At 44.9% G+C, this 25,719-nt stretch overlaps 2 protein-coding genes across 3 annotated transcripts in view; one reads left to right on the top strand and one right to left on the bottom strand.

Annotated features, from left to right (window-relative positions):
• The window catches only part of MATCAP2 (microtubule associated tyrosine carboxypeptidase 2), a 270,425-nt gene that overhangs the window by 111,396 nt on the left and 133,310 nt on the right, over window positions 1-25,719 (top strand). The gene's annotated exons all lie outside the window — the stretch shown is intronic.
• SEPTIN7 (septin 7) overlaps window positions 15,397-25,719 on the bottom strand; it is a gene marked incomplete at its 5' end in the record, with an annotated part of 57,948 nt that continues 47,625 nt past the window's right edge. Inside the window, 4 exon segments of the mRNA XM_084896903.1 lie at window positions 15,397-16,455; window positions 17,434-17,573; window positions 18,471-18,606; window positions 25,095-25,220. Coding sequence (XP_084753029.1) covers window positions 16,416-16,455; window positions 17,434-17,573; window positions 18,471-18,606; window positions 25,095-25,220 — 442 coding nt within the window. The 3' untranslated portion in view covers window positions 15,397-16,415.

Genomic DNA, 25,719 nt, shown 5'->3' with positions numbered 1-25,719 from the left:
GTTTTACCCTTTTTAAAGGGACGGAGGAGAAAGAACTTTATAGCCTTCCATTCGTGGCAACGGCGGTCACAGGCATGTGGGGGTCCTGAATGGTACCTCCATTGCTGCCCCCAGGATGCCTGTAATAGGGGATGGGCTCACAGACCCACGTAGGGGGGCTACAGAGGACATGGCCTTCGAGGTCCCGCCTCCAGGGATGGCGCTGCGGGGCAGCCGGGGTGGGGTGGGGGAAGGCAGGTTCTGAGAAGCCAGCACTTGTCTGATACTCTCTGTCCTCCGCATGCCCAGATCCCAGGAGCTGTGTGCTCACGGGGACATGACAAAAGGTCATGGCCAGAAAGGCCTCAGAGTCCCGTGCGCCCACCCACACCGGGGCTCCCTGGGCTCGTGTAGACGGCAGCCTGGAGGGGCTGAGCTCAACTTCACACAAGCTCCCTGTGCCAGGCTGACACCTCCTGCAGCTGGCCACCCACCCAGCCCTCCTTTGTCTGCGGGGAGAGTAGCCCCTCAGGGGGAGTAGCTCGAGAAATGGTTGTGCAGCAAATTGGCACAGACAGGATAGAACCCCATTCTCCTCCTTCTGCTCCTCCACCTGCCCAGCCCATTCCCCTGTCCCCTCCCTCCCTCCTGGTAGAAGGCCCAGCAGGTACCACTGTGAGTGAAGCAGGCCTCATCCCGCCTTTCTGGTGCTTCCCTCCGAACAGAGGACATTGGAGCTGACATGTGAGGCAGAGAAGCGGGTGGGTGGGAAACCTTCCAAGCAGAGGGGAGAGCCCCAGGTTCAGAGGGAGCGTGACTCCGAGGAGCAGCCAGCGATGCCCAAGGCAGCGGGAGGTCACTGGGGCCGAGAAGAGATGGGGGAGACAAGGAGGTGCCCCCCGAGCCCCTGCACCCAGCCTGTCCCCCTGCACCTCAGACTGGGCTGTGCGTCCCAATCCTCTTGGGAACGAAAGCTGTCTCTGTCCAGGCCTGACACCGGGAGTCAGCAGGCCTGGGGGAAATCCCAGGGATTGGAATTTTTAAAAGAGCGCCTCCATTTATTCTGATGGGCAGCACAGTTTGGGTACTTGTGGCCTAGGCCAGTGGTCAGCAAACTCATTGTCAACAGAGCCATATCAACAGGACAACGATTGAAATTTCTTTTGAGAGCCACATTTTTTAAACTTAAACAACTTCTTCTTCTTCTTCTTCTTCTTCTTCTTCTTCTTCTTCTTCTTCTTTCTCATATATATTTTATTGATTTTTTACAGAGAGAGAGGGAGAGAGAGAGTTAGAAACATTGATGAGAGAGAATCATCGATCAGCTGCCTCCTGTACACCTCCTACTGGGGATGTGCCCACAACCAAGGTACATGCCCTTGACTGGAATCGAACCTGGGACCTTTCAGTCCGCAGGCCGACGCTCTATCCACTGAGCCAAACCGGTTTCGACAATAAACTTAAACTTCTAATGCCACTTCTTCAAAATAGACTTGCCCAGGTCGTGGCATTTTGTGGAAGAGCCATACTCAAGGGGCCAAAGAGCCTCATGTGGCTCGAGAGCCTCAGTTTGCCGACCATGGGCCTAGGGGATCTGAGGAAAATGAAAACTGTGAAGAGTAAGTGATGGGCAAGCTCCGAATTCCCTCGCAGGCCCTCAGCACTCACCTGTCCCTGGGAGGGGAGACCCCAGCTCTGTGGGCATGTACCGATATCTGCGAAGTAGCAGTTTGGGCCTTGGGACCGGGGACCTGCTCTGTGCTTGTGACTGTAATCAGATCCAGGCCTCTGGTTTCTAGGAGGGCTATTTTTATTTTGTTTGTTTGTTTGTTTCTCTCTTTTTTTGGGGGGGGGGGGAGGAGGCTGCTATATTTAGAAGGAAGGATTATTTTTATCGCTCTGCAAAACAGTCGATGGTTTTTGGGAAACTGCATTGACCTCCTCTCAAGCCCAGAACAATTCCTGTCCCTCTAACCACCTCCCGCCCCCACTGAGAGCAGGGGACTGAGGGTCAGGCTGTTGGAACTCTCTACCCCACCCCCAGCGACGCCGTATTCCCAGCGGCCTTGTGGGTGAATAATTTTTTCCCTAAAAATAGACGGCGGACACAGGCTCCGTCCAGATCGGGTTGCACCTCTTGTTTGTAAGGTCGGCGGCTTGGCAACCAGGGCTGAGGCTAAAGGATCCGCCTGCAAGTCTTCGCGGTGAAAGGAAGGCCTCGGGGCATGAATTCTTGGCGTGGGAGCAGTGATGTGGCAAACGCTCCAGGTCTGAAAAGTTGAGCAAGAGATTTCTTTGCACCACGACGATGCTTGCAAAATCAGCGCCGACTCTTGGGCTATTTTAGCGGGAAGGCGGCCCCAGGACCAGGCAGCACGGCGAGTGAAGAGAGGGAGAGGCGTGGGGTGCAGGTTGCTCCTACGCACTGCCAGTCGCTTCCAGGTGTAACGTCTGTCACTCTCGTTCTTAAAGGAGGGAACAGAACAGCGTATTCACGGAGAGGGAGACAGGAGACGCTGACGGGGTGAGGGAGGTTAGCGGAAAGGGGAAATGGCATGTCTGTGGTTGAGGTTCCCTGGACATCCTGCCCTCTGACAGCTGCTCTGTGTTCTCCCTGACCATCCAGGCTCCTCTGTCGAAGAGCCAGCTTCTTCATGTGAGCCCCTCTTCCAGGCCAGCAGCACCCCTGAACACAGGTCTTCCTTTATCTTCCCAACAAAGCCGACACAAGACCGTGGCGCTCAGCAAACATACCTGAAGCTTTGGAAGGACGTGAGATCACAAAGCAGAACAGGAACGGCTGACACGTGAGCATCAGATTCCACCTGGTGTCCGGCCCACCAGCCTTGCCCAGCCAGAAGGGCACCCCTCTCTTCTGGGCACAATCCTTCCACCCCAGGAGTGTGTACCCCTCAAACACTAGAATTTCCCATGCCCAGCCTCAGGACGATGGTACTGATATTTAAATTTTTAAAAACTGATTTCAGAGAGGAAGGGAGAGGAATAGAGAGAATCATGGATCGGCTGCCTCCTGCACGCCCCCTACTGGGGATTGAGCCCGCACATAGGCATATGCCCTGACCTGGGATGGAACTGTGGCCTCCTGGTTCATAGGTGGGTGCTCAACCACGGAAACATGTCGGGTGATGCTACTGATGTTTAAATAAATACAAGCTGCCCACTCTCACCTGCTGGAGCAGATTCTCGCTTCTCTTTCTGCCCTTTGGAAATCACCTGTGGATTTCCGCTCTTTTTGCATCCCCAGAACTCAGGGTAGTCGCATCTGGTCTGCGAAGGCCTGAGCCTCCTCCCCTCACCCTGGGGCGCAAGCAGGGCTGGCTTTCTGTAGGAGGCATTGGCCTTGGCCTCGGGGTCTGATGAGAGACTCAGCAGGGAGACTGCTCACCACAGACTGCGTTAAACACAGGTCTCCCTCCCAGCGGCCCAGGCCTACGTGCTGGAGGGACCTGAGGGAGGGGAAGGTCAGAGAGAAGGTTAACGTGCCTGACTTGTCCCTTCATTGCCCATCAGGTGCCGTTCCTCCCGTGAAGTGCAGCGCCTCCCGTGGGGCAGTGAAGCCGGCACAGGATTTAAACATGAAACGTGATGAGAAAAAACAACAACACAGAAGTAATCAGTAAAAGAGAACATAAATATTTGTACTAAATAAATAAGACTATAATATATATATATATATATATATATATATATATATATATATATATGCATATGCCAGGCAATACGGAGTACAAAACAACAACAAGAAAAAGGAAAACAGCTGGGTACTGTCTGAACACTACAGTGACTACCTTTTTGTGTTGGGTTGTCTGTTAATCTTCACTGAGAATCATTTTTCCATTGCTTCTCAGAAAAGTGGGAGAGAGGGAGAGAGGAGGAGAGAGAGAGGGAGAGAAACATCAATATGAGAAAGACACACACACATACACATCAACTGGTTACCTCCTGCACTTGCCTGACCAGGAGTGGTGAACAGACCTGAAACCCAAATACGTGCCCTTGACAGGGAATCGAACCCATGACCCTTCGGTGCACAGGCCAATGGTCTAACTGTTGAGAAACACAGGCCAGGGCAACCCCCTCCCTCCCCCTCCTTCCCCCCACACACTTACTGTTTTACAAGAGCCTAATCTAAACTCTTCTACCACATCAATGCTCCTACATGTGAATATCCTGCTAACTCTAATAGAACATGCTCTATGGGTTATAAAGATACATAGGATTCTGGATTCCTCCACCAAAATTTTTGGTCTTGGAGCTGTGTTTCCTCGTTTCCGTATTCATTTCCTCATTCCCAATCAGCAATCATGTCTGGCTATTACCACCCAGCAGGCATCTCCCCGCCTCCTTAGCCCTCATTCTCCAGGTGCCCCCTTCACACTGAGCCCACTCCTCCCCCACACCCCTTTCTTAGAACTTGCTTCTTCCAAGTTCCTATCAGCTTATGAAAGAATGTCCCTTCCTTTTAGGGATACAGAGAGTGACTTCGAGTTGATACCTGTTCCCAAAGTGGAGGTGTGGTAGGCAGGCTTCCTAAAAACGTGGGTCTGAGGTGGACTCAGGGCTCCAGATAGGGGGGTGGTCTCAGTGTGCCCCCAGCAGAGAGAAGGCAAGGAAAACATCTGAGTATGAGAAAGTAACAAAGCGACGTCTTAAGAAGAATTGAATGCAGTTGGATGCCAATAATTCGGGAAGTTATAAAGAAGAATCCTTTTGTGCAATGAACACTTGTATCTAAGTAAACTTTTAAGTAGTTTGTTTATAAATCCATACTTAATCAATGTGTTTGTTTTAGGCATGGTAGGCCGATATCAGCCAATTTAATTATGCAATGAGTTATTCATGGTTTGAGAGTCTTCAAAGTTTCCAAAAATATATCATTCCTGAAGAACACTGAACATTTCCCACACATGATCATATTGAGTGAATCAGGAGGCGGTAATGGACATCATCCTCATTTTCAGTTGAGAAAATTAATATAGGTCTGAAGTGGTCGCCACTCACCTAGGCCCAGGCAACCAGAACGCAGCCGGGACAGGACTCTGGACTGTCATTGGCTGACGATGGCATCAGGGGTGAGGTGTGGTTACCTGGAAAGGCACCTGTAGGGCAAGCCTCCTGTTGGTGCTGAGGGAAGGCATGGCCACTGAGTGTTTACTAGGGGCGTTGAGGCCCTCAGAAGAAATTGAGTATATAGACCTCACTGAATTAATATTCCAGCCACAATTCAAACCCAACAGCAGCTTCTGTGTGGATCTGGGGTGAGCCGGAAGTTTGATGATTTTTAAAAATCTTTATTGTTGAAAGTATTATGTCCCTCCTTTCCCCCCATTGACCTCTTCTAGCCAGTCTTCCCCCAACCCCCCACCCCAAGCCTTCACCACTCTATTGTCTGTGTCTATGGGTTATGCATATTTGTATACAGGTTCTTTGTTGTTGGTGGTTTCTGTTTGTTTTTAATGTTTTATTGATTTTTTACAGAGAAGAAGGGAGAGGGATAGAGAGTTAGAAACATCGATGAGAGAGAAAAATCGATTGGCTGCCTCCTGCACACCTCCCACTGGAGATGTGCCCGCAACCAAGGTACATGCCCTTGACTGGAATTGAACCTGGGACCTTTCAGTCTGCAGGCCGACGCTCTATCCACTGAGCCAAACCGGTTAGGGCTGCATAAAGATTCTTTGGTTGATCTCTTCCACTCACCTACCCACCCACCCACCTTTCCCCCTTCCCTCTGAAATTCATCAGTCTGTTCCATGCTTCTAGGTCTCTAGATCTATTTTGTTCTTCCTTTTATTTCGTTCATTAGATTCCACACATGAGAGAGATCATGTGATTCTTATCTTTCTCTGACTGGCTTGTTTCACTTAGCATGATATGCTCCAGGTCCCTCCATGCTATTGCACATGGTAAGCGTTCTTTCTTTTTTTACTGCTGCTTAGTATTCCATGGTGAACGTGTACCACAGCTTTTGTATCCACTCTCCTGCTGATGGGCTGTTTCAAAATCGTTAACTATTGTAAATTGCGCTACTACCCCGTTTCCCCGAAAATAAGAGTGTCTTATATTAATTTTTTCTCCCAAAGTTGCGCTAGGTCTTATTTTCAGGGGATGTCTTATCTTTCCATGCGCTAGGTCTTATTTTTGGAGGATGTCTTATTTTCGGGGAAACACGGTAGGAACACAGGGTGCACACATTCTTTCTGACGGGTGCTTCTGGTTTCTTGGGAAATATGGAAGCTAGCTTTAAATGCACCTGGGAGCGGAGCGTGGACGCAGAGCAGAGGGGGCTCTGACCCCCACGGCCCAGGGAGAGTGTGTGTCCCATCGGTGATGGTGGTGAGAGTCTCCCAGGCACCACACCGGCTCCGGGTGGCTCAGCCGAGCGCACTGCTGGGAGGTGGGCCACCTGGGGAATCGCACCCCTGGCCAGGCCCTTGCTGCCAGCACACAGCCTGGGCCTCGGACCAGCGCCCTCCCTCGTGCCCTACCATCCGCGGGGACCTGGGAGGGAGGCTGGCGCGTCCAGCTCTCGGGCCCCTGGTTTTCCGCATGAAGAAAGCTGCTCCTCCCGCCCATCAAGGAGGAACTGATAGCAATCTGTTGCCAAGACAGCCATCCTTCCAGGAGGGTCCGACAGAGCCATCCCTCGGTCAGCAGTGATGTCATTTTGAACCCAGAGGCTATCTGGCGCCGAGTCAGGAGGCACAGCCAAGAGTCCCCGCACACTTTCTCCTGCGGCTCCCGCCCAGCCGGGCCTGGGAAACTGGCCGGAGCAGCGCGTTTGTCACAGAGAAGGCCCTTTGTGAGCAGCAGGAGGCTCCCCGCCAAGCTGCTCTCCCAGCCCTCAGTGCTCCCGGGGAAGGGGGCGGGGGGGGGGGGGTAAGGGTAGGGGGCAGCCTGGCAGCCCTTCTCAGGACTGAGAAAGCCCGCTCGGTCGCCGTGGCGGGCCCAGGGTTACCCAGAGGAGCCAGGAGGGGTGGGAAATGTCAGACCTCTCGGGATGGAGGCTCGGGGCCTCAGGGCAGGAAGGAACCCCGCCCCCGCCGCCAGCCCGCTCCCAGGGGGATGAGAAATGCTGCCCAGCGAGAGTCACACAGCTTCGTGCCCGGGGTCCTGCGCCCGGAGCCAGGACGTCTGAGCCAAGCGGGCATCGCGCCTGGCACCCCTGTTTGCTGGCGGTCCCTGCCTCAGCCCCGCCTGTCACTGGCTCCTCAGAGAGCGTGGTGATGCCCATGACTGTTGTCTCCCCAGGAGCTGATTCATTTCCAAAAAGGTGGATTCGGCCTTGGCCAGTGTTGCTCAGTGGATAGAGCGTCGGCCTGTGGGCTGAAGGATCCCAGATTCAATTCCAGTTAAGGGCACATGCCCAGGTTTCGGGCTGGATCCCCAGTGGGGGGCATGTGGGAAGCAGCCAATCAATGATTCTCTCTCATCATTTTATGCTTCAATTTCACCATTCCTCTCTGAAATCAATAATAAAATAACAAAGATTTGTTCCCAAACTCCTCGTGGGGTCTGGGAGACACGAGGCTCTGCCTGGCACGGCGGCAGCCACGCAGTTAGTGCTCTGTGGCCTCAGACCCCACAGGCGCCAACCTCACCCCTTAAGAGAGAAACAGAAGCGGTCTTTCAGAGTCCCCGAAACACAGTTCACTCTTGTATTATTCTTGATTAATTATTGTATTATTTTCCATATGAGCAACTGTAACCCTACGTTTGCCCCGCCCTGTATGGGGTCCATTCAAGGACAAAATAGGTTATTACACGACTCCTTCCGCATGCGCCACATAATAATATCACAATATAATATCCATGGAATACCCAGGTACTGTGATGTGCTAATCCTATCACGTGAACTACAGATAATCTTACCAAATGCAAGCAGGGTCATGTGCCAGGAATGAAAGATTCTCACCTCATTACAATACATGCGTTATTAAGTACCTTCTCGAGTTTTTAAAAATTCACATTCACTCAGCACCTGTGAGTGTACTCACCGGCCCGCTGACGAGCAGCCCCAGCTACAGGCGCGTTGAATACGTGGGCAGAGACCTGAGTCTGCCCGCCGCCCACTCACTCACCCGGTCGGGGCCCGCCACCGCGGCTCGGGGGCTCCTGCGGTCCCGCCACGGGGCGCCCCAGAAGCGGGTCTGAGGGCGGCTGGAGCGGACGGAGCATTTATAACCACCTTCCTGGTTTTAAACAGCCCGGTTAGGATTCGTGATGGGGCCATGGAAATCCCCGTGCTTTCTGCCAACCTTTCTAAGAATACAGTAGATAAGAGACTTCCCAGAATTAAAAAAGAAAGGGGGAGAGAGAGAGGGAGGGAGAGAGAGAGAGAGAAAGAGAGAGGGAAAGAGAGGGAGAGAGAGAAAGAGAGAGAGAGAGAGAGAGAGAGGGAAAAGGGAGGGAGATAGAAAGGAAGGAAGGAAGGAAGGAAGGAAGGAAGGAAGGAAGGAAGGAAGGAAGGAAGGAAGGAAGGAAGGAGTAAAGAAAGAAGACAGGAAGGAGGGAACTGCACATGTGCAGGCTGGTGAGTGTGCAGCAGGTGAAGGTCCCGCTGTGCAGAGGACCGTGCCATCTCTTCTACTCCGCGATGGGACACTCTGGAGAGCGGAGAGGGCCCTGGGAATACTCAGGCCACGCCAGGAGCTTAGTGCCTGGGCAGCCACTGAAGCCAGTGGAAGGAGCCTGATGCCTGGGCAGTGCTGCCCCCTGGTGCCCACTGGGAGTTGTGCTCCCAGCACTCCCAAGGGAAGGGGCTTTCCTGTCCCACAGTTGTCTCCTCCCTTCTTCTAAGTCCTGGGCAGGGCACAGGGTGGGGGCCGCAGGTCTCCAGCCACATGCCATTCCCACAGCCAGACCACCAGCCAGGCAAGGCCAACAGGTTTTCCAAGTGGCCAACGTAACCGGCGAGGGCCCGCTGTGCGGTCACACCTCCAGGGGGAGCACATGAGTATCTGTCCAACCTCTTCTAGACTGTCCCCTATCCACCCAGGACAAGGCGAGAGGTCACGGGACCCTCACCCCAGTGCCCAGGGCTAGCCGTCAGCCTGATGCTCCAGGAGCTGGTGCCTCCCTCTCCAGCCACCAGGGGGCGATGCCCTATTGCTCTTGATCTCTGCCCCAGTGGGTCAATAGGGTGATCCCCTCCCTGTACTCAGTCCCTAGCTTTCCCCCATCCAGTCCCGGCCTCCTGAACATGTCCGCTGGGCCCGGGCTGGCCCAGGCCCCATCCACGGGGAGCACACTCCCCTGGGGGAGCCGGAGGTGCCTGCCTCTCTTCCCCAGCCCAGCCTGGCCTCCCTGTGCTGTTCAGGGGCCTGGAGAGAACTGAGGATTGGGACAGGGAGACCCCCACCAGGCAGGCTGGGCAGCACCAGATCAAGATTCCGAAGGGCTGAACACCCTTAGAGTCTAGCACCCCACCACTCAACTGAGAAGAAATTTAAAACGGTAAATAGGGGTAACAAAATCCCAGATTCCAACAAAACCCTCGTTTCCCACGATACATCACGTGATGTCTTTTTAAAATGCAGGTTCCTGTGACGCCCTTGGTTTTAGGAAAGACCTGTCCGGCTAACGGGAGGACCCCAAAGGGGCTGTTTCACCAGCACCAGTGTGTTCGGCCCTCACAGAGGCAGCGCGGGCCTGGCGAGGGCCCTGCCGCTCCCTCCGGAGCCACCCCCAGCATCTCAGGGCCAGCTGCCGGAGCTCTGAGCTGCCTGTGAGCGCACGGCCCGGGTGCCCTGGGAACGCCTTGGGGTCACGCTGCTTTGGCTTCCGTTTCATAGGTTTCAAGGTTTCACAGGAACCCTCTATGTCCAGAGAGCGGGCACCTGTGAAAGCTTCACACTTTGTTTTTTTACAGAGAGGAAGGGAGAGGGATAGAGTTAGAAACATCGACCAGCTGCCTCCTGCACACCCCCCACTGGGGATGTGCCCGCAACCAAGGTACGTGCCCTTGACCGGAATCGAACCTGGGACCCGTCGCTCTATTCACTGAGGCAAACCGGTTAGGGTGAAAGCTTCACACTTTGCCCTCCCCACTTTTGGGCGACATGAGAGAAGTGTGAGGAGCCTGTGGGGCCGAGTTGATGGGGCTGGGAGGGAGGAGAGGGGCAGAGCGCTGGGCCCAGCCCCTGCAGCCCCTGAGGGAGGGATAGGAATAGGTAGGGAGCTCTCAGAGCAGCGGAGGTGGGGAGGGAAAGGTCCCTGGAGGTGAGGTGGCCATGGTGGCTCACCAGGCCTGAGGGAGAGGAGCCCTGGGAGCCAGCACTCAGCGCTCCCTCCTGCGGGGCTGACCTGAGCTCTGGAACAGTGGCTGTCACTCCCTGTCCTGGGGGAGCTGCAGGCCCGGGCAGGGTCAGAGTCCACAGGACAGCGAGTGGAGAAGAACAGAAAGGGGATGACTCACCAAATGGAGCTCCAGGGAGAGTGAGGGTAGGGCCCTCCCTGGCCCTGGCTGCAGAGGGAGGCTGCCTGGGGCTCCTGGTGCTTCGCCGTCCCTCCCTCCAGCCTGCCCTTCCGGGGACACAGCGCCCAACCCAGCTGTCACTCAACTGCCCGGCCGCGGGGAGGTGGGTAGAGAAGTAAACTCAATGTTACTTTCTATTTAAAGACTTTAAGGTGAAATCTATGCAACACTGAAGTTGCCATTTTAACGGTTTTTAAGTGACATTGACATCCACATTGCTGTACAGCCATCATCTCCATCTCTTCAAAACAACTGTCAACAACACAAAAGAAACTACACCCTTTAGGCAGCAGCCGCCCGTTCCCTCCCCCAGGACTAATCGTGTCTAGTCCTTCCAGTCCCTGTGCGTTTGCGTTCCTAGGTGTGTCCTGAAGGTGGGTTGTTTCCGCCTCCTTGGCTCTTGTGAGTGATCCTGCTATGCACCCCGGCGTGGGAACATCGAGGCTCAAGCTTCTTTGGGTAATGACAGGCCCGTCCGGTGGGTGGCCCAGACGCCAGTGACTGTGTCACATGGTAATTCTGTTTAACTTTGAGAGGAACTGCCAAACTGTCAATGTTTGCTGTGTTTGATTATGATGTTGTTTTAAGTCTAAGTTACATTTGCAACACTCATAAAACTAAGTAAAAAAAAGTAGGAGGTCCTGACGTGTTTCTGCAACTAGATAAAATCTGCTCCCGGTGGCAGATGGTGCTCGCCGAGCCCCAGGAAAGCGCCTCCCCGCCTAGGGCCGCAGTCCGTGGGGAGATGCTGCCCCTTCCCTCCCAAGGGCCACCCTCCAGGGAATGCCGGCGGAAGGGCACCCCCTGGGAGTGAGGCAGGCAGGGCTGTCCCCACGGATCCCAGTCCCCACTGGACCCCAGGAAATGGGAGGCCCGACAGGAAGGGGCTGGGCAGCTGTCAGGGGGTGCAGGGGAGCCGCCCACCAGCCCAGGGCCACCACCCTGGGCCGGTTCATCCTTGAAGCCCCCAGGTGGCTGCGGGATTCCCAGGTGCGTGCGGCAATGTCTAATGAATAAAAAGTGCTATAACCTTCTGCTGTGACTTCAGTCTGTTTCCAAAAGTCATTGTGTTACAGTGGAGCCTGTGGGAGCCCCTGGACACACAGCAGGCACTCAGCGGATCTTGTGGCTGCATGTTGCTGTTTGTTCCCTTCCTTCAAATTTTTAAGTGAGCGAGCGCTCTGTCCCTTGATGACCGGTATTCCTGCTGAAATATTTGCGTTTGGAAGGATGAGCCCACAGGGCCTCCTGGTACAAGCTGAAGAGAAAGCCCGTCTCCTCTGGGTGTGATCTGTAACTGGCCAGTCCCCCTGAGGGAGGTCACAGTGTGAACGGGCCCTGCGGCCTCACCCCATCCCCAAGCGCCTGGCTGAGGGGTGGGGTCTGATTAGGCTCCAATGAAGTGGGCGGTTGAGAAAAGGCAGCCTCAGTTCTGAGCAGCGTACCCAGCGGTGTGCAGGTTGAAGGATGATTTTATTTTGGTGCCCAAGTGACAGAACTGTGTCTCTGAGGTGTTCAACTCTGTTTTGTTTTAAAAGTAAACCACAGTGTCACAGATTTGTGTAATCACACATGGGGTTTATCCCCAGGACAAAAATCCACAGCTCCCTGACTCTCCTTCCCTCCCCCCAATCGGTATCCCCGGATTTATGCAGAGTAAGGGGGAGAGCCCCCATTCACAGCAGATTGAGCCAGGGCATCCAGCACTTGCCAACTCGCTTAAATTGCTGGCTTATCCAATACTCAGGGAACTTTTCTGGACCTGTAACCCAGCGGGCATGTATTTCAATATGAAAGAGACCACAAAAACTCAGACAACAGGGAAAAGGGCCCCACTAGACCAGGTTAGCTTGGGTGTCCGCCCTGAGTGAGCCAGTCCTTCGCCCACGGGATTCTGTGGTTTGTTTTCTGGTAAATACCCAGGTGAACTGCTCCTTGCAATGCTTCGAAGCCAGGAGGCTAAGCAGTCCTTCACTCCCTTGGGAGAGAAAAAACAGGCATTTCTATGCAGTCTTCAACCCCCATCTTATGTCACATCTTCCCAAATTTCTGTTCTCAGAGGTGTCAGCCCCTCCCCCAGGATTTCCGAAGGCTCGAGTGGCATTAGATCTCGGCAGGTCCACAAACACTGCATCCCAAATAGTGGTTGTGTGTGGCCAAGGGGTTCAGGCCACCCTTTGAGAGCCTGGCCCAGAACAAGGTCTCCTTTCACTTGACCCTCCTTTGCTAGTACAAGGCGGTTTGGCTGGGCCCAGCACCCCATGGGGCAAAAGCTCAGGCCAAGAATAGTATTCATTCTTCCCGTGAAGCTTTGGAAGACTCCTAAAGAACGCAGGAAATTGCTGGTCCGTCTGCTGAAAACAGCTGACATTCCACTTTGAACATCCTGTGGATTGACCCCAAATCATGGGAACCAGATTCACTTGAAAGGCAGCAATGTTTTCATTGCAGACACTCATATAAGACACCTCAGCTTTAATTACAAACAATGGCATATTTTATAATTCCCACTAGAGGCTGGTGTATGAATTCATGAATTCATGCACCAGTAGGGTCCCTTGGCCTGGCTTACAGGATTGTGCCGAAAACCGGCTCTGACATCCCGATGGGTCCTGGATCGTGAGAGGGTGCAGGCCAGGCCAAGGGACCCCCACTGGTGCACGATCGGGGCTGTGGAGGGTATGGGAGGTTGGCCAGCTGAGGAGGGACCATGGGAGGGTTCCAGGACATGTCCGACCCATCTAGCTCAGTCCCCAGCAGAAAGCTAACCTACTGGTCAGAGCATCTGCCCCCCCGCCCCTCTCCCCCCGGTCAGTGCAAGTCATAGCAAGCAGCTGAGCAGCCTTAGCATATAATTAGCATATTATACTTTGATTGGTTGGACGAATGGATGACCAGACACTTAGCTTATTAGGCTTTTATTATATAGGATTACTAGCACTGCATAAAAGCCTGCTTCTCCCCAAAGTTACCTTATTTCCATGGTGTGCTCTTTTGTTGAAACACACTTCAGTCAGTAACTTCACCAGTATCTGTGCGTACACAGGGGACCCAGAGCAAGGTGCAGCACCATGCACACATCCTGAAAACCATCCCCTAAAACTGGGACAGCAATTCTCCTGACACGTGCTGGCCCCACTTTGCCGCCTACACAACATTCGAAGGTAATTTCGAGCCCTGGCTGGTGTTGCTTGTGTTAGCGTTGGCCCAGGCACCAAAGGGTCGCAGGTTCCATTCCTGGTCAAGGGCATGTACCTGGACTGCAGATTTGACCTTGGGCCCCAGTCAGGGCATGTGTGGAAGGTAACCAATTCATGTTTCTCTCTCTCTTCCCCACTCGCTCTCTAAACAAACAAAAAACAAAACAAAAATACACACACAGACACACACACACACACACACACACACACAAACACGGTAATTGGAGTCCAGACACCTCTGCACGGGCAGTCAGAAGTAATCTGCATCCCAAACAGCAAGGGCATGTGGCCATTTTACAGCTGAAGAAATGAATGTTGTGAAGGGAAGACAGAGGCCCAGTTCCCACAGAGCTGGGGTTGGAACCTGGACGACAGGTGGTCATTAGCATGTGACAGAGGCACCGGGTCCCTGAGTCACCACACCTGGTTCAAACAGCAGCTCCACCAGTCACCACCTGTCTCCTGGAGAAGTCACTGCACGTGCTCCACGCTGAGAAAGGAGACATTAGCATCTGGTTCTAGTGAGGATTAAGTGAAGGAATGCACATAAACTAGCTTAATGTCTGGAACAGTGAGCATTCAAGATGGACAATTACTATTATTACCCAAGGAGCAGGGAAAACAACCTGAATGAAAAACACTGACTTTTAATGACATTGCCAAGCTTTTTATTAGAGACGATTTCAAGTTACCTGAGTGGCAGGGAGGACTCACAGCAGTGTACACAGGACATCCTTGGAGATTTAACAATTGACTATTTACAAATCCACACCAATGGCTTCCAGAGTGGAATGTGCTAACTCGCTGAGCCTTGAGGGAGTGCCAACTTCTTCCACTCTGGACGCTCTTGCTGCCTTACCTGCCACCTTCCCCATTCCTATTCTTTCTCACCTACTATCCCTGCCGAGCTCCACATTCTTAGGTTGGTTTCTCCAAGAGGATTTTAAAGGCATGAAAGATACGAGGAGTCAGAATGTGAAGGTCTGACGAGCTAACGGTTCCAAAGGCAGAAGCCTGTCTCCCCTAGCTCCCAAGATCACACACTGAGCTACACATCTAATTCACTGTCAGCTTCCCCTGCTGCCTGCAAACTTGATAATGCAACAATCAGACCTCATCCCACTGGGTGGCAGTAAAACCCCGCCATGCGCTGCCCTAACTGCACTGGGACTTGTGTTTACATGGTCAACCAGATAATGAGCAAGACAGTGGTTCATTGGCTGCTTCAACTAGGCGATGCTTCTGCCCGAGGGGACTAGCACTGCTGTTTGCTGCCTTCCCCCATGCTTACCTGAACGTTACAGTATCATGAAACATACAGCAGTTCTGAGTCCACAGGCCTCTGGCAAAAATAGCCCTTCATATGCATGGAGAGCCTGAGGTCAGTCAAAAGGGCCAGGAAAGCTGCATCGCTCCTCTACCAGACTGAAGGAACACCTTAGGCATGACATGATGGAGACCGCAAACGTTTGCATAGTGCTAGAATAGAGTGCCTTATTACTGTACAGAATTTCACAACGGTAACCACCAGAACCTGTTTCTAACCAGCAGTACTTAAATAAAAAGAAATGCAAGGCATATACATTCCAAGTGAAACAAACATACAAGAGAAAAGACGTGCTGCAATCGTGGAGCTGACAAATTCAAGTAGAAAAGTTTCTTCCCAAAATTATTCTAATCTTGTCCATCAACTGTAGAACAGTTAAGACCCACACTCTATTACATCACAACATTGTTTATTATGTGAATTTTTTACAATACAAACAAAAAAAAAAATACAGAAATGCAATATATGAATACAGCTAAATGCAGAATGGTGACTTTTTTTCTTTTCAAGAGGCCATGATTCCCATTTCTAGTAAAATAAAGAGGCTGCTCATGGGTAGAAAGAAGTTGGTCGTTAGCTCCACAATTTTGCCTAGAAATGATCTATAAATGCATTTCCCCCTGCTACTTACCATAAAATGTAAAAAGGGAATTAAAGGAAAGTTTCCTTGTTGGTTCCTACCATATGAAAGATGCTATATTCTATTTTAGCAGGGCCAATATATGGAAAATACCTAAATTAAATGTTATTACAAGAATGAAGAAGTAATGAGACTCTGGCTAAAGAGGGCACTAAATGAGAATAATATATATTTAAAGAATCCAAAACAAATAAACAAACAAACAAAAAAAGGCTGTTATAAAAAAGCTCTAGGTGCATTGTAAGCATATAGGTTTTTTTTTTCCATGTGTATTTTTAAACAATGGAAGTGTCAAAAATAGGGTCAACTGTGTTAGACTAAATTACATTATTGTATATGCTGTATTGGATGGAACCTTTGTATTATAATTATTATAGAGAAGCATAGTTTGCATCATATTATGGCAATTTATCCTCAGTGAAAACCTTTCAGAGTCCTTTTATTTTGGAATATCCTGTAAACAGTCAAACCACCAGAACATGATTGTACAATAGTAAAATGTTTTCTTGCATTAAATTGAAGACATCCGTTTAAAAAAAGAAAATGTAGGAAAGGTACTTAGAGCTGTTAGTTTCTAAGTACACAACAATACCCTAGACAATTCAAGGCATCTTAATCTCCATCAAGAACAAAAAATAATAATTTTTGTCATGCTGTTAAATCCATCATTAAGGATAAAACTGGTGCAAATTGGTCAAACGGATCCAACAAACACTGATGTCCAAGCTGGCATATTGGCAACTAATACGTAACTGGTGGTCAATAGAGGGTTTAAAAGATCTTCCCTTTCTTCTTGTTCTTTTCCAAGGTTCTAAATGATTAAAGAAAACAATCAAAATGGTTGACTACGTTATAAACATTATAAACAACAAATGGTAGCAATTAACTAACCCAACTACAACTGTGTTGGGTTTTCAAAGACTACTTTTTCATTTGAAAAATTAAAGTAAACAATAAGGACAATGCTAGTCCATAATATTTTCTTAGGCAATCAAGTATTTGACAAAAAATACAGTAAATATATGACAAAAACTGAATTTCAATATATGAGAACAACTCGTAAATAAAATAGTGCAAATTTTTAAAAAATCAACTGATATCTAATAGGGTATCCTTTTCTTCTATTGCCATTTGTATTCAGAAATGCATCTGTTTTCACAAATATATTTTCCTCCTCCTTGGAAAAAAAGTTAATCGAACAAATGTCTAATCTTAAAAACATTTAGCAGTGAGGGTAAATTGTAGAATCCTTACAATTCAACTTACTCGGTTTTAAATGGAACTAATGGGGGGCGGGGGTGTGTGTGTGTGTGTGTGTGAAGCCAAGGTACAAATATTACTGAGTTTTTAAATAAAGACTGCGAAGCTTGTTAACTGCAGTAGGAATTGAGATACCCAAATTTTATCTTAAGAATTTTACCTAAATAATTCAACACAATTAAATCATACCTCTAACTACATAAAAGATCTTTACAGCAGTATTTTCTGTGTTTACTAAAAATTGAACACAACCATTAGCCCAATACTTGGAGGGAGAAGGTAAGAAACTGATTATGCTGAGTCAACTGGGCAGAATGTTATGAACCTACTAATTTAGTTATGGAGATTATTAAATCATCCAAAATGTTTGTAGTGAAAAAAACTGCCATTATGTTAGGTTACATTCATCTATATAAAAATATTAAAATAATTGTGCCTAGGGGTGGTGTCTTTTAAAAGGCTATCCTAATTTTTTCAATAAATAAAATAATTCTTTAAAACATTACTAGACATTTTTTGGCAATGTTACCTTGAAGAGTTCTGTTGTTCTAAAATACGTTGCTGGGCTTCCCAGTTGGCTTTGTCATCTTCAAACTGACGGCGTTTTTCCTCTAATTCTTTGTGCTGTGCTTCCAAATTCTTTTTCATTTGCTCATGGCGCCGTTGGAGCTAAATCACAGCACGACATATCAAATAAGACTGGTTAAGAACTCAGGCGCTAAAGTTCGTTTCATCCATCCTAACGTTAAGAGTGCGAGCAATGAGGTTTTGTGCTATAAATTTCAGAGCACCATCTGGAAAGCACTATGATTTCTCTTCCTATAGGACTTGTGACCTCCCCCTCCAAAGAGGCCCCAGAGAATAATCCTGAGAAATGGGGAAAAGTGCAACAAGCTTACGGTTGTAAAGACCTTTCTAACAGCAGACATACCTATCTCATTTTTCATGGCTCACAAACATGTAGAAAGCTCAGCAGGGAAGACGTCACTGCGCCCTCCCACTATAGAAATAAGCAAACAGTCTACAGTTTAAGTCCCATGCCATGGTCATTATCCAGAAAGTGGCAGAAAATCAGGATTTGAACTTGCCTCCTAATTCAAGGTTCAGAAAGCTGACACAAGTGGGAAGAAAGCAGGGAGAGATGGCTTATAGTATTAGGGGAAATTGGGCCCAGATCTCTTTACAGGTAGGCCCTTTAATGCTAAGAAAGGTTTCACCCTTCAAAAGACTAAGTTAAATTTCTCAAAACTTATAGTTATTTTTCTTATTCTAAATATATGGGATGCCTTATAATTTCATTTTTCATAACTTACTCATTATAACTAATAATTCATTTTAACTATTCTATTACGTCTTTCTGCCAAATATACTATGTCCACTTACATAATAAAGTATATTTTATAGAAACATAGTGCTTGCTTTTATTTCTCTGTTTTATTACATTAGAGTATTATATTCAATTTGGGAAAATATTTAAAAAAGTTCTATTATCTTTGAACTTTATGAACAGTATTATTCCGAAAAGGAATATTGTGTCGTAAGAAGTGGAACTATTAGGTTGATTACCTCAGCTTCAGAGTCCTTCAGTTTCTGAACTTTTTCTTTGACCTTCATCTCAAACACCTGTTCCATCTCCATCTCCATCTTCTTCATCTTAGCTACATGCTCCCTTCTTTCTTCTTCCATTTGTGCCAGAGGGCTCCTGTTATGAACATGAATAATCATTACATATCCAGAAATAAAAAGCTAACACAAAACTCTGAGTGATGAAAACAAAGGAGATACTGTATGGCATTACTAAAATCTCTGCTTTCTGTTTCTTGAAAATAAGTTTCAAAATGAATTTTCAATTATTCTGACACCATGTAAATAATATTGAACACAGATCAGAAGTTCCATATATAAATGCGTTAAAAATTCTTTATGAATTTTAATATTTATAATCTAATACTTCCACAAAATTTCTTATCTAAACTTAAATCTCTAGTAATTATTATGAAAATAGCTCTAAAAAACAAAGGCAACTGTTAGCAGGATGTTTCTCTAAACCTAGTGCATATCTAACTTAAAGATAACCTACTAAATAAAGTGTAGAAGGAAAATGGAAAGGAAACATTTAAAATATATTCGCAGAATGGAAAACCAAAAGAAAATTATTTCATTTTGTACTTTCTTTAAACAAGATTTTAATATGAAAAAAGAAACTGAATTAATAAAGTTAATATATGTAGAATAATCTTATTTCTACCAATCTCCAAGTATTATAATCTCTAAGACAACTACTGACATCACAATTATACTGTTAACATAATTCAAACATATTTTGGTAACTGAAATGATATGCTGGAAATGAGCAGCAGTCAATACTACAACACTTGCTGAAACCGGTGTGGCTCAGTGGATAGAGCGTCGGCCTGGGGACTGAAAGGTCCTGGGTTCGATTCCAGTCAAGGGCATGTACCTTGGTTGTGGGCATATCCCCAGTAGGGGGTGTGCATGAGGCAGCTGATGGATGATTCTCTCTCATTGATGTTTCTAATTCTCTCTCTTCCTCTCTGTAAAAAATCAATAAAAATATTTAAAAAAAAATACTACAACACTTTTCATTTAGACATGCAGAGCATTTTTAGTCCACTTCGGTAACTTCAATGCTCTTGAAAATTTATTTCACCTAACCCATTATTTCATTTATTTTTCAAGATTGATAACAATAGTGATAAAAACAGACAAACACACACACACACACACACACACACACAGAATCCAAAGCAAATAATTATAATTATTTTAATATGTCAGAAAATAGACACAAGCATAAAAAACAGTTCAGTATTCCACTGACATTCAAATCCACAGGCTCAAATCTCTGCACAATTTTGTCCAAAATCTCATGTTGAAAAAAACACCACAAATGAGTTTAATTAAAGATTAGGATGCTTATAGACCCAAGAGGATGCCAAAGTTTCAGTAATCTACTCCAGCCCAGCAGGAGAGAAAAGTGAGCTCTGTAGCTTTGAGGAGCTCGGAGCACTATTCAAAACATTGGGACAGCTGAAGAGGCAGGCCCTTCTCTGCCTCTGCTGCTGAAACATGTGGATTTGACCTCCACAAAAACAGGCTCTGACCACGAAATTTTACATTTTAAATCGGTGAGTTTTACTTCAAGAGAGTGATTTTAAAATTAAATTATGGCTGAAAAAGAAATCAGGCCTTCAATATCACCATAACTTCAAGGGTAGTTACTCATCCTGACCTGACACTATGAACATGCTGACTTCTCTCCTCAGGAGACTGACTATTTCTGACCCTTAGAACACTCTTCTCTATCCAGAAGGAAGAGAGAGATAGAAAATATTGAAAAGGAGCACATGACATAATATTGGCGACTGCTTTCTCTTAGTAAAACAGGAAGGACAAAAATGTGATATACTGCCGTGATCAAGATGACCTGTTTTTGCAGTTAGTGTAAATTAGAAAAAAATGTTATTTGACTAAAGGAGATTTCTTTACCAAAAGAAAACTTACAAATCTGCAGTATAGTTTAACAACTAAGCAATGAAAGGAAAGTCCTGAAAATGAAATTATAAGCAAAACATTAACTTACAATAAGATCCTGCATTCAGAAAATGAGGTCAACAAATAATAAAATTTTAAGTGTAAATGCCATTATTATTTCATTAAAAGCTGATGAGGTCCTTTTTAATAATATATTTCTCATCTTTATGGTATCAGATCTCTTGAGCATAGAGCAAATGAATACCCCCCAAATGACATGGTAGCCTTAGCCAGTTTGGCTCAGTGGACAGAGCACTGGCTCATGGACTGGAGTCTCGGATTCGATTATCTGGGTTGTAGGCTTAATTCCCACCTCCCTCAGTAGTATCTCTCTCTGTCTCTCTCCCTCTCTTCTACTCTTTCTAAAAATCAATGGAAAAATATCCTCAGGTGAGGAGTAACAACAAACTTACATGCCAAATGTGCGTGCCTTCTAAAGTCTTTTAGAGACTAGAAAAGAATCTAATAACTATTTTGAAAGTGACAGTCTTAATAACTGAATATATATGTTTAAGCAACTTAGGTTATCCAACAATATTGCTGTGATTTGAAAACAAATATTCAAAACTATAAATATATTTAAAAAGTTAAAATTTAGATAAAATTATAATTTTAAAGTTAAATATATATTTTTACTTATAATAACCTATCTATAAAATGCTCTTTTAATTTTATTCCTGGGAGGAAAAAGGCAATTCATATAAATTTAAAGAATTCATAGCATAATCTGCATGTGAAAAGACTACTAGTTTACATGAGTAAACATTGTTATCTAGATTCTTATTTAAGTCTGGGAAAAAATATAACACTTTTATAGCAGAGAAACATGCTATAATGTTTTGAAATTTGCTTTTAAAGTAAAAATTTAAACATTAAAAATCCCTACATACTAGACCTGCTGTCTTTGGAAAAACAAATAGCCACTTACATGCCTTCATATGTGTCATATCTAAAAGAACAAAAATACAGAAAATGTAAAGTGAACCACAGCAGAAAGCAGCAATTAAAGGCAAATTTATAGATTTATAGTTAAATAAAGTATGTGCCCTAAAATAAAAGCTTATGGGAACATTTGTAATGTAATTTTATTTCTTTTCCAAAATTCTGTTAGTACTTATTATTCCAACTTATAGATATAAATATGCTGTGCAATCACCTTCTTATAGCCTGCTCAAATTTCTAAACCTATTTAAATATGCATACTTTCAAAAGAAAGTTGTAATATTTCACATTTGAGATATTTTAAATTTCTGACCTTGCAAAAATATAACTCCTGACCAAGAAAATTGATCTTCCAGTATTATATTAACAAAATGGTCACATAAATTTAAAAATGGAATTTTTTACATCTCTCACTCATCAAAATGATCTTTCAAATCTCTTTAATTTTTAAATAAATTGCCATCCTGCTTCTGGTCATCTTTATTAAAGTGGTATTTAGAAGCAATACAAAATTATGCTTAATATGTAGAAAACATGGGAAAAAGATTACTTGTCATAACTGTTTTTTCAAATAAAATCTTTCTTATTAGATGGCTAGGAAAGAATACTTAATTACCTGCCTACTTCTTTTTATTTAATTTTAAAAATTTATTTATTTATTTTTATTGATTATGATATCACATAATTGTCCTCATTCCCCCATTCCCATCCCAAACCCCTCCCCACATATGCCCCCACCCCCTTGTTGTCCATGGCCACTGGCTAGGCCCATATGCATGCACACAAGTCCTTTGGTTGATCTCTTCCCCTTACCCCCATCCTCCCCTACTTTCCCTCTGAGGTTTGAAAGTCTTATCGCTGCTTCTCTTTCTATGGTCTGCCCTTGCTCATCAGTTACCTGCCTACTTCTTAATGGGAAACTCTTTTTCACACTCAGATTCATTAAAAATTACAAACTTAAACTTGTCAGAGAAATTTAAAACAACTCAACCAAAGAAATGAAAAGACTTGAAGATTTGTTTTTTTAAAGAAAGGCTATGACGTAACTTGAATATCAAAATAAATCCCCAAAGATATAACTTGGCTTTTTCTAGAGTTCTCTTTAAGTGTTTCTAACTCCTAAAAACCACCAAATGACTTATACTTTCACATGTCCAATAAGAGAGTCACAGCAGGATGCAGCCAATTGATGTTTTGCTCTCACATACATATTTCCCTCTCTCTCTAAAAATCAATAAAAAAATCTTAAAAAAGAAAACACTGTATAAGTTTAAGGTGTAAACATGATGTCTAAATCTTGTCTTAAGTCTGACCAAAATATAAATGGTCTAGCAGGCAGAGGCGGTGAGGGGCGACCAGGCAGGCAGGTGAGCAACTAGGAACCAGTGGTCCAGGACTGAGAGAGGGATGCCCGGCTGCCTGTTTAGGATGGAGCCTAAATTGGCAGTTGGACATCCCCCAAGAGGTCCTGGATTGGAGAGGGTGCAGGCTGGGCTGAGGGGACCCCCCAGCCAGGTGCATGAATTTCGTGCAACGGGCTTCTAGTAAAATTTTAAGTGGATTTATCAATGTTTTTCTTTAAACTGTTATAAAACCTTTAAGCTAGTGAAATGCATTTAAAAGAAATTAGGAGCCCAGCAGACATGGCTTAGTGGTTGAATGTCAACCTATGAACTAGGAGGTCACGTTTCAATTACATGTCAGGCACATGCCCAGGTTGTGGCTCGATCCCTACTGTGGGGCATGCAGGAGGTAGCTGATCAATGATTCTCTATCACTGATATATATATATATATATATCTATATATATCTATCTATATCTATATCTATCTATCTATATATATATATATATATATGACAGATATATATGTCTCCTCTGAAATCAATAAAAATCTATTAAAAAATTAAACGAATTACTAGTAAGACTGGATCACTTCATAAGTTACATAATTGTCAAAACTATTATGCTGTACATATACACCTGAAACTAATATAAAATAATGTTGAATGTCAACTGTAATTGAAAAATTCAATGAAACAAAAGTAATTGAGTGGCCTTTTAAAGGATATATTAAAATAAAATAAAATGGATAGGATTTTATTAACATTTACTAACAATACTTATTGATAATCCTTATATTTTTTGTGATAAAGTTGAAGAAAATTTTGCTAAAACAAATAAGTCTTGCCTTTTATTTGCCTTATGTGCTGAATCTTACCACAAATATTTTAAGTATTTAAAAATTTTATCTTAAATATTTAAAAATTAAAATATTAACCAAATCAATTTTTCCTAGAAGTCAATGTTTTGCAAAGTATGAGTTACTAATCACCTATATCAGAACCACTCAAGGTGCTTATTAAAAATATATTTTTTCAGGCCCATCCCCCATCTAATGAATCAGAATCACTCACTAAATGATTGAAACCAGAAATTTACCTTTTTAAAAATCACTCACAAGATCCTTGAAACCAGAAAAGCTAGAAATTGATCACCAAAGTTTCTCAAAGAAGTATGCTAATAGCATAAGAAGAAATGATAAGTTAAGTAAAAAATTAGGGACCATGATCCAAGAATCATTAAGAAAATACGTAAGAAAATAAACACAGGTTTTAAAAGAGAACTGCTTTCTGTGCTTTCTCTGGAATGTAAAGGCCATGTGGAGACATAAGTAAAAGAGAAAAAGGAACATTTTCTGTTCCATTATGAGGGATGCTGGCCCCTATAAAACACAGTAATGGCTACTTTGAGAACTTGCCTTTCTCATTATTTATACAGATGATCCTTCAGATTATCCTTGAATGGCAGATAACACCTGGCTACAAATGTACATATTATAATTAAAATAGTTTTTATAATACTTATGATCGTCAGCAATTCCAAGTTAAAAAAAAAGGAAAAGAAAAAGGCATAGACTTGTTACCAAGAACTATCCCAGCTACCTCACCATGTCCTCACACACCTCTCTCCTCATCCCATCACAACCACGCAGCCTGAGATCTGCACTGAGGAGGTGAAGCTACACACCTGGTAGTCACTCATACCGCTCCAGGAAATCCAAACCCAGGCAATTTACTCCGTGTTAATACACAATGGGAACAGAGAAAGTAGAGAAGGTAACCAAGACTAGAGCCATCTAAGTGTTCTTTTTGTTTGGTTCTATCCCTTGTTTCTATATAATGTTAGTGAAAACTCTGTTATCAAAAATGCTTATTTAAAAAAAGACATAATAAAACATAGAAGTTCTATGTGAAGTCTTCTTAAAGAGACAATGAGATATTTATCTTACAAGCATTATGGGTTAGGAGATCTTAATAGTAACTTTTCTCTTTCCTTAAAAAAAAAAAAGTATTTTCTAAAGGGGAGCTATTTAATTTCTAATTGGGAATCTATTAACTATGTGGTACACAGATTATAAAAATGGCAGATGACCAAGAGAATGCAAGGTTCTTTCTCTTAAGAAACAAGGAAACAACACTTCCTTCCATAATTAAATAGTAAAATATAAAACTTCCAACTATAAATATAAAGTAAAATATAACCTCTTCAACTTAACAAAACTTAACATAAAATTCTGCTGTTGTGTATAAGTAAAAACCCAGTTTTCTATTGAGTAGCCAGGAACTACTTGATGAAAATAAAACAATATAATTATATACTAATAAATAGTACCTTTTCTGATGTATACTTACTTAGTAAGCTGCCCTTTATTCTTGTTATTATCAACTCCATTATAAGTCACAGCTGCCAATTTTCTGCTCCGGTAGTTCTCATAGTGTACATTATTAGTGACATCTTTCAAGTCCTGCATATGTGTTCTGTCATAAATGAGTAACAGATCAAGAGTTTGCTTCTATTAAAAAGCAGAGCAAGATACCTGCACTATCTTGACACCAATGGAAATTTAATTCCAAATGAGAAGAGCCATAAATCCTTCAAAGCACTTACTAAAGATGACATTTCCACATAAGAGTATTTACTTTTATACTACAGTAAGTTCTCCCTAACATATCGATATTTTGCGATTTTCCAGGCTAATAGATATAAACAAAAGTTAAGTTCCTGTGGCTTCTCAACATCATAGCAAAACAACACTGAACAAAATGACATTATTCAAGGATCTGCTGTACTTATTTTACTAGAGAAAGGAATGTAGATTAGCTTCTATAGACGCTCATAAAACCTAAAAGAAATCCTTTTCTTTTAGCAGTATTATTAATAAGAGTTTTTACTAAGGTGATAAATTCACAGGGACACTTTAGACCACATAACAGGATGAATTCAAAGTGGGGAATTTAAATTTGTTTATTCAAACTG

Source organism: Pipistrellus hanaki, assembly GCF_964339955.1.
Source record: "Pipistrellus hanaki genome assembly, chromosome: 10".
NCBI lineage: Eukaryota > Metazoa > Chordata > Mammalia > Chiroptera > Vespertilionidae > Pipistrellus > Pipistrellus hanaki.
This window is presented reverse-complemented; position numbering and strand designations above follow the sequence as displayed.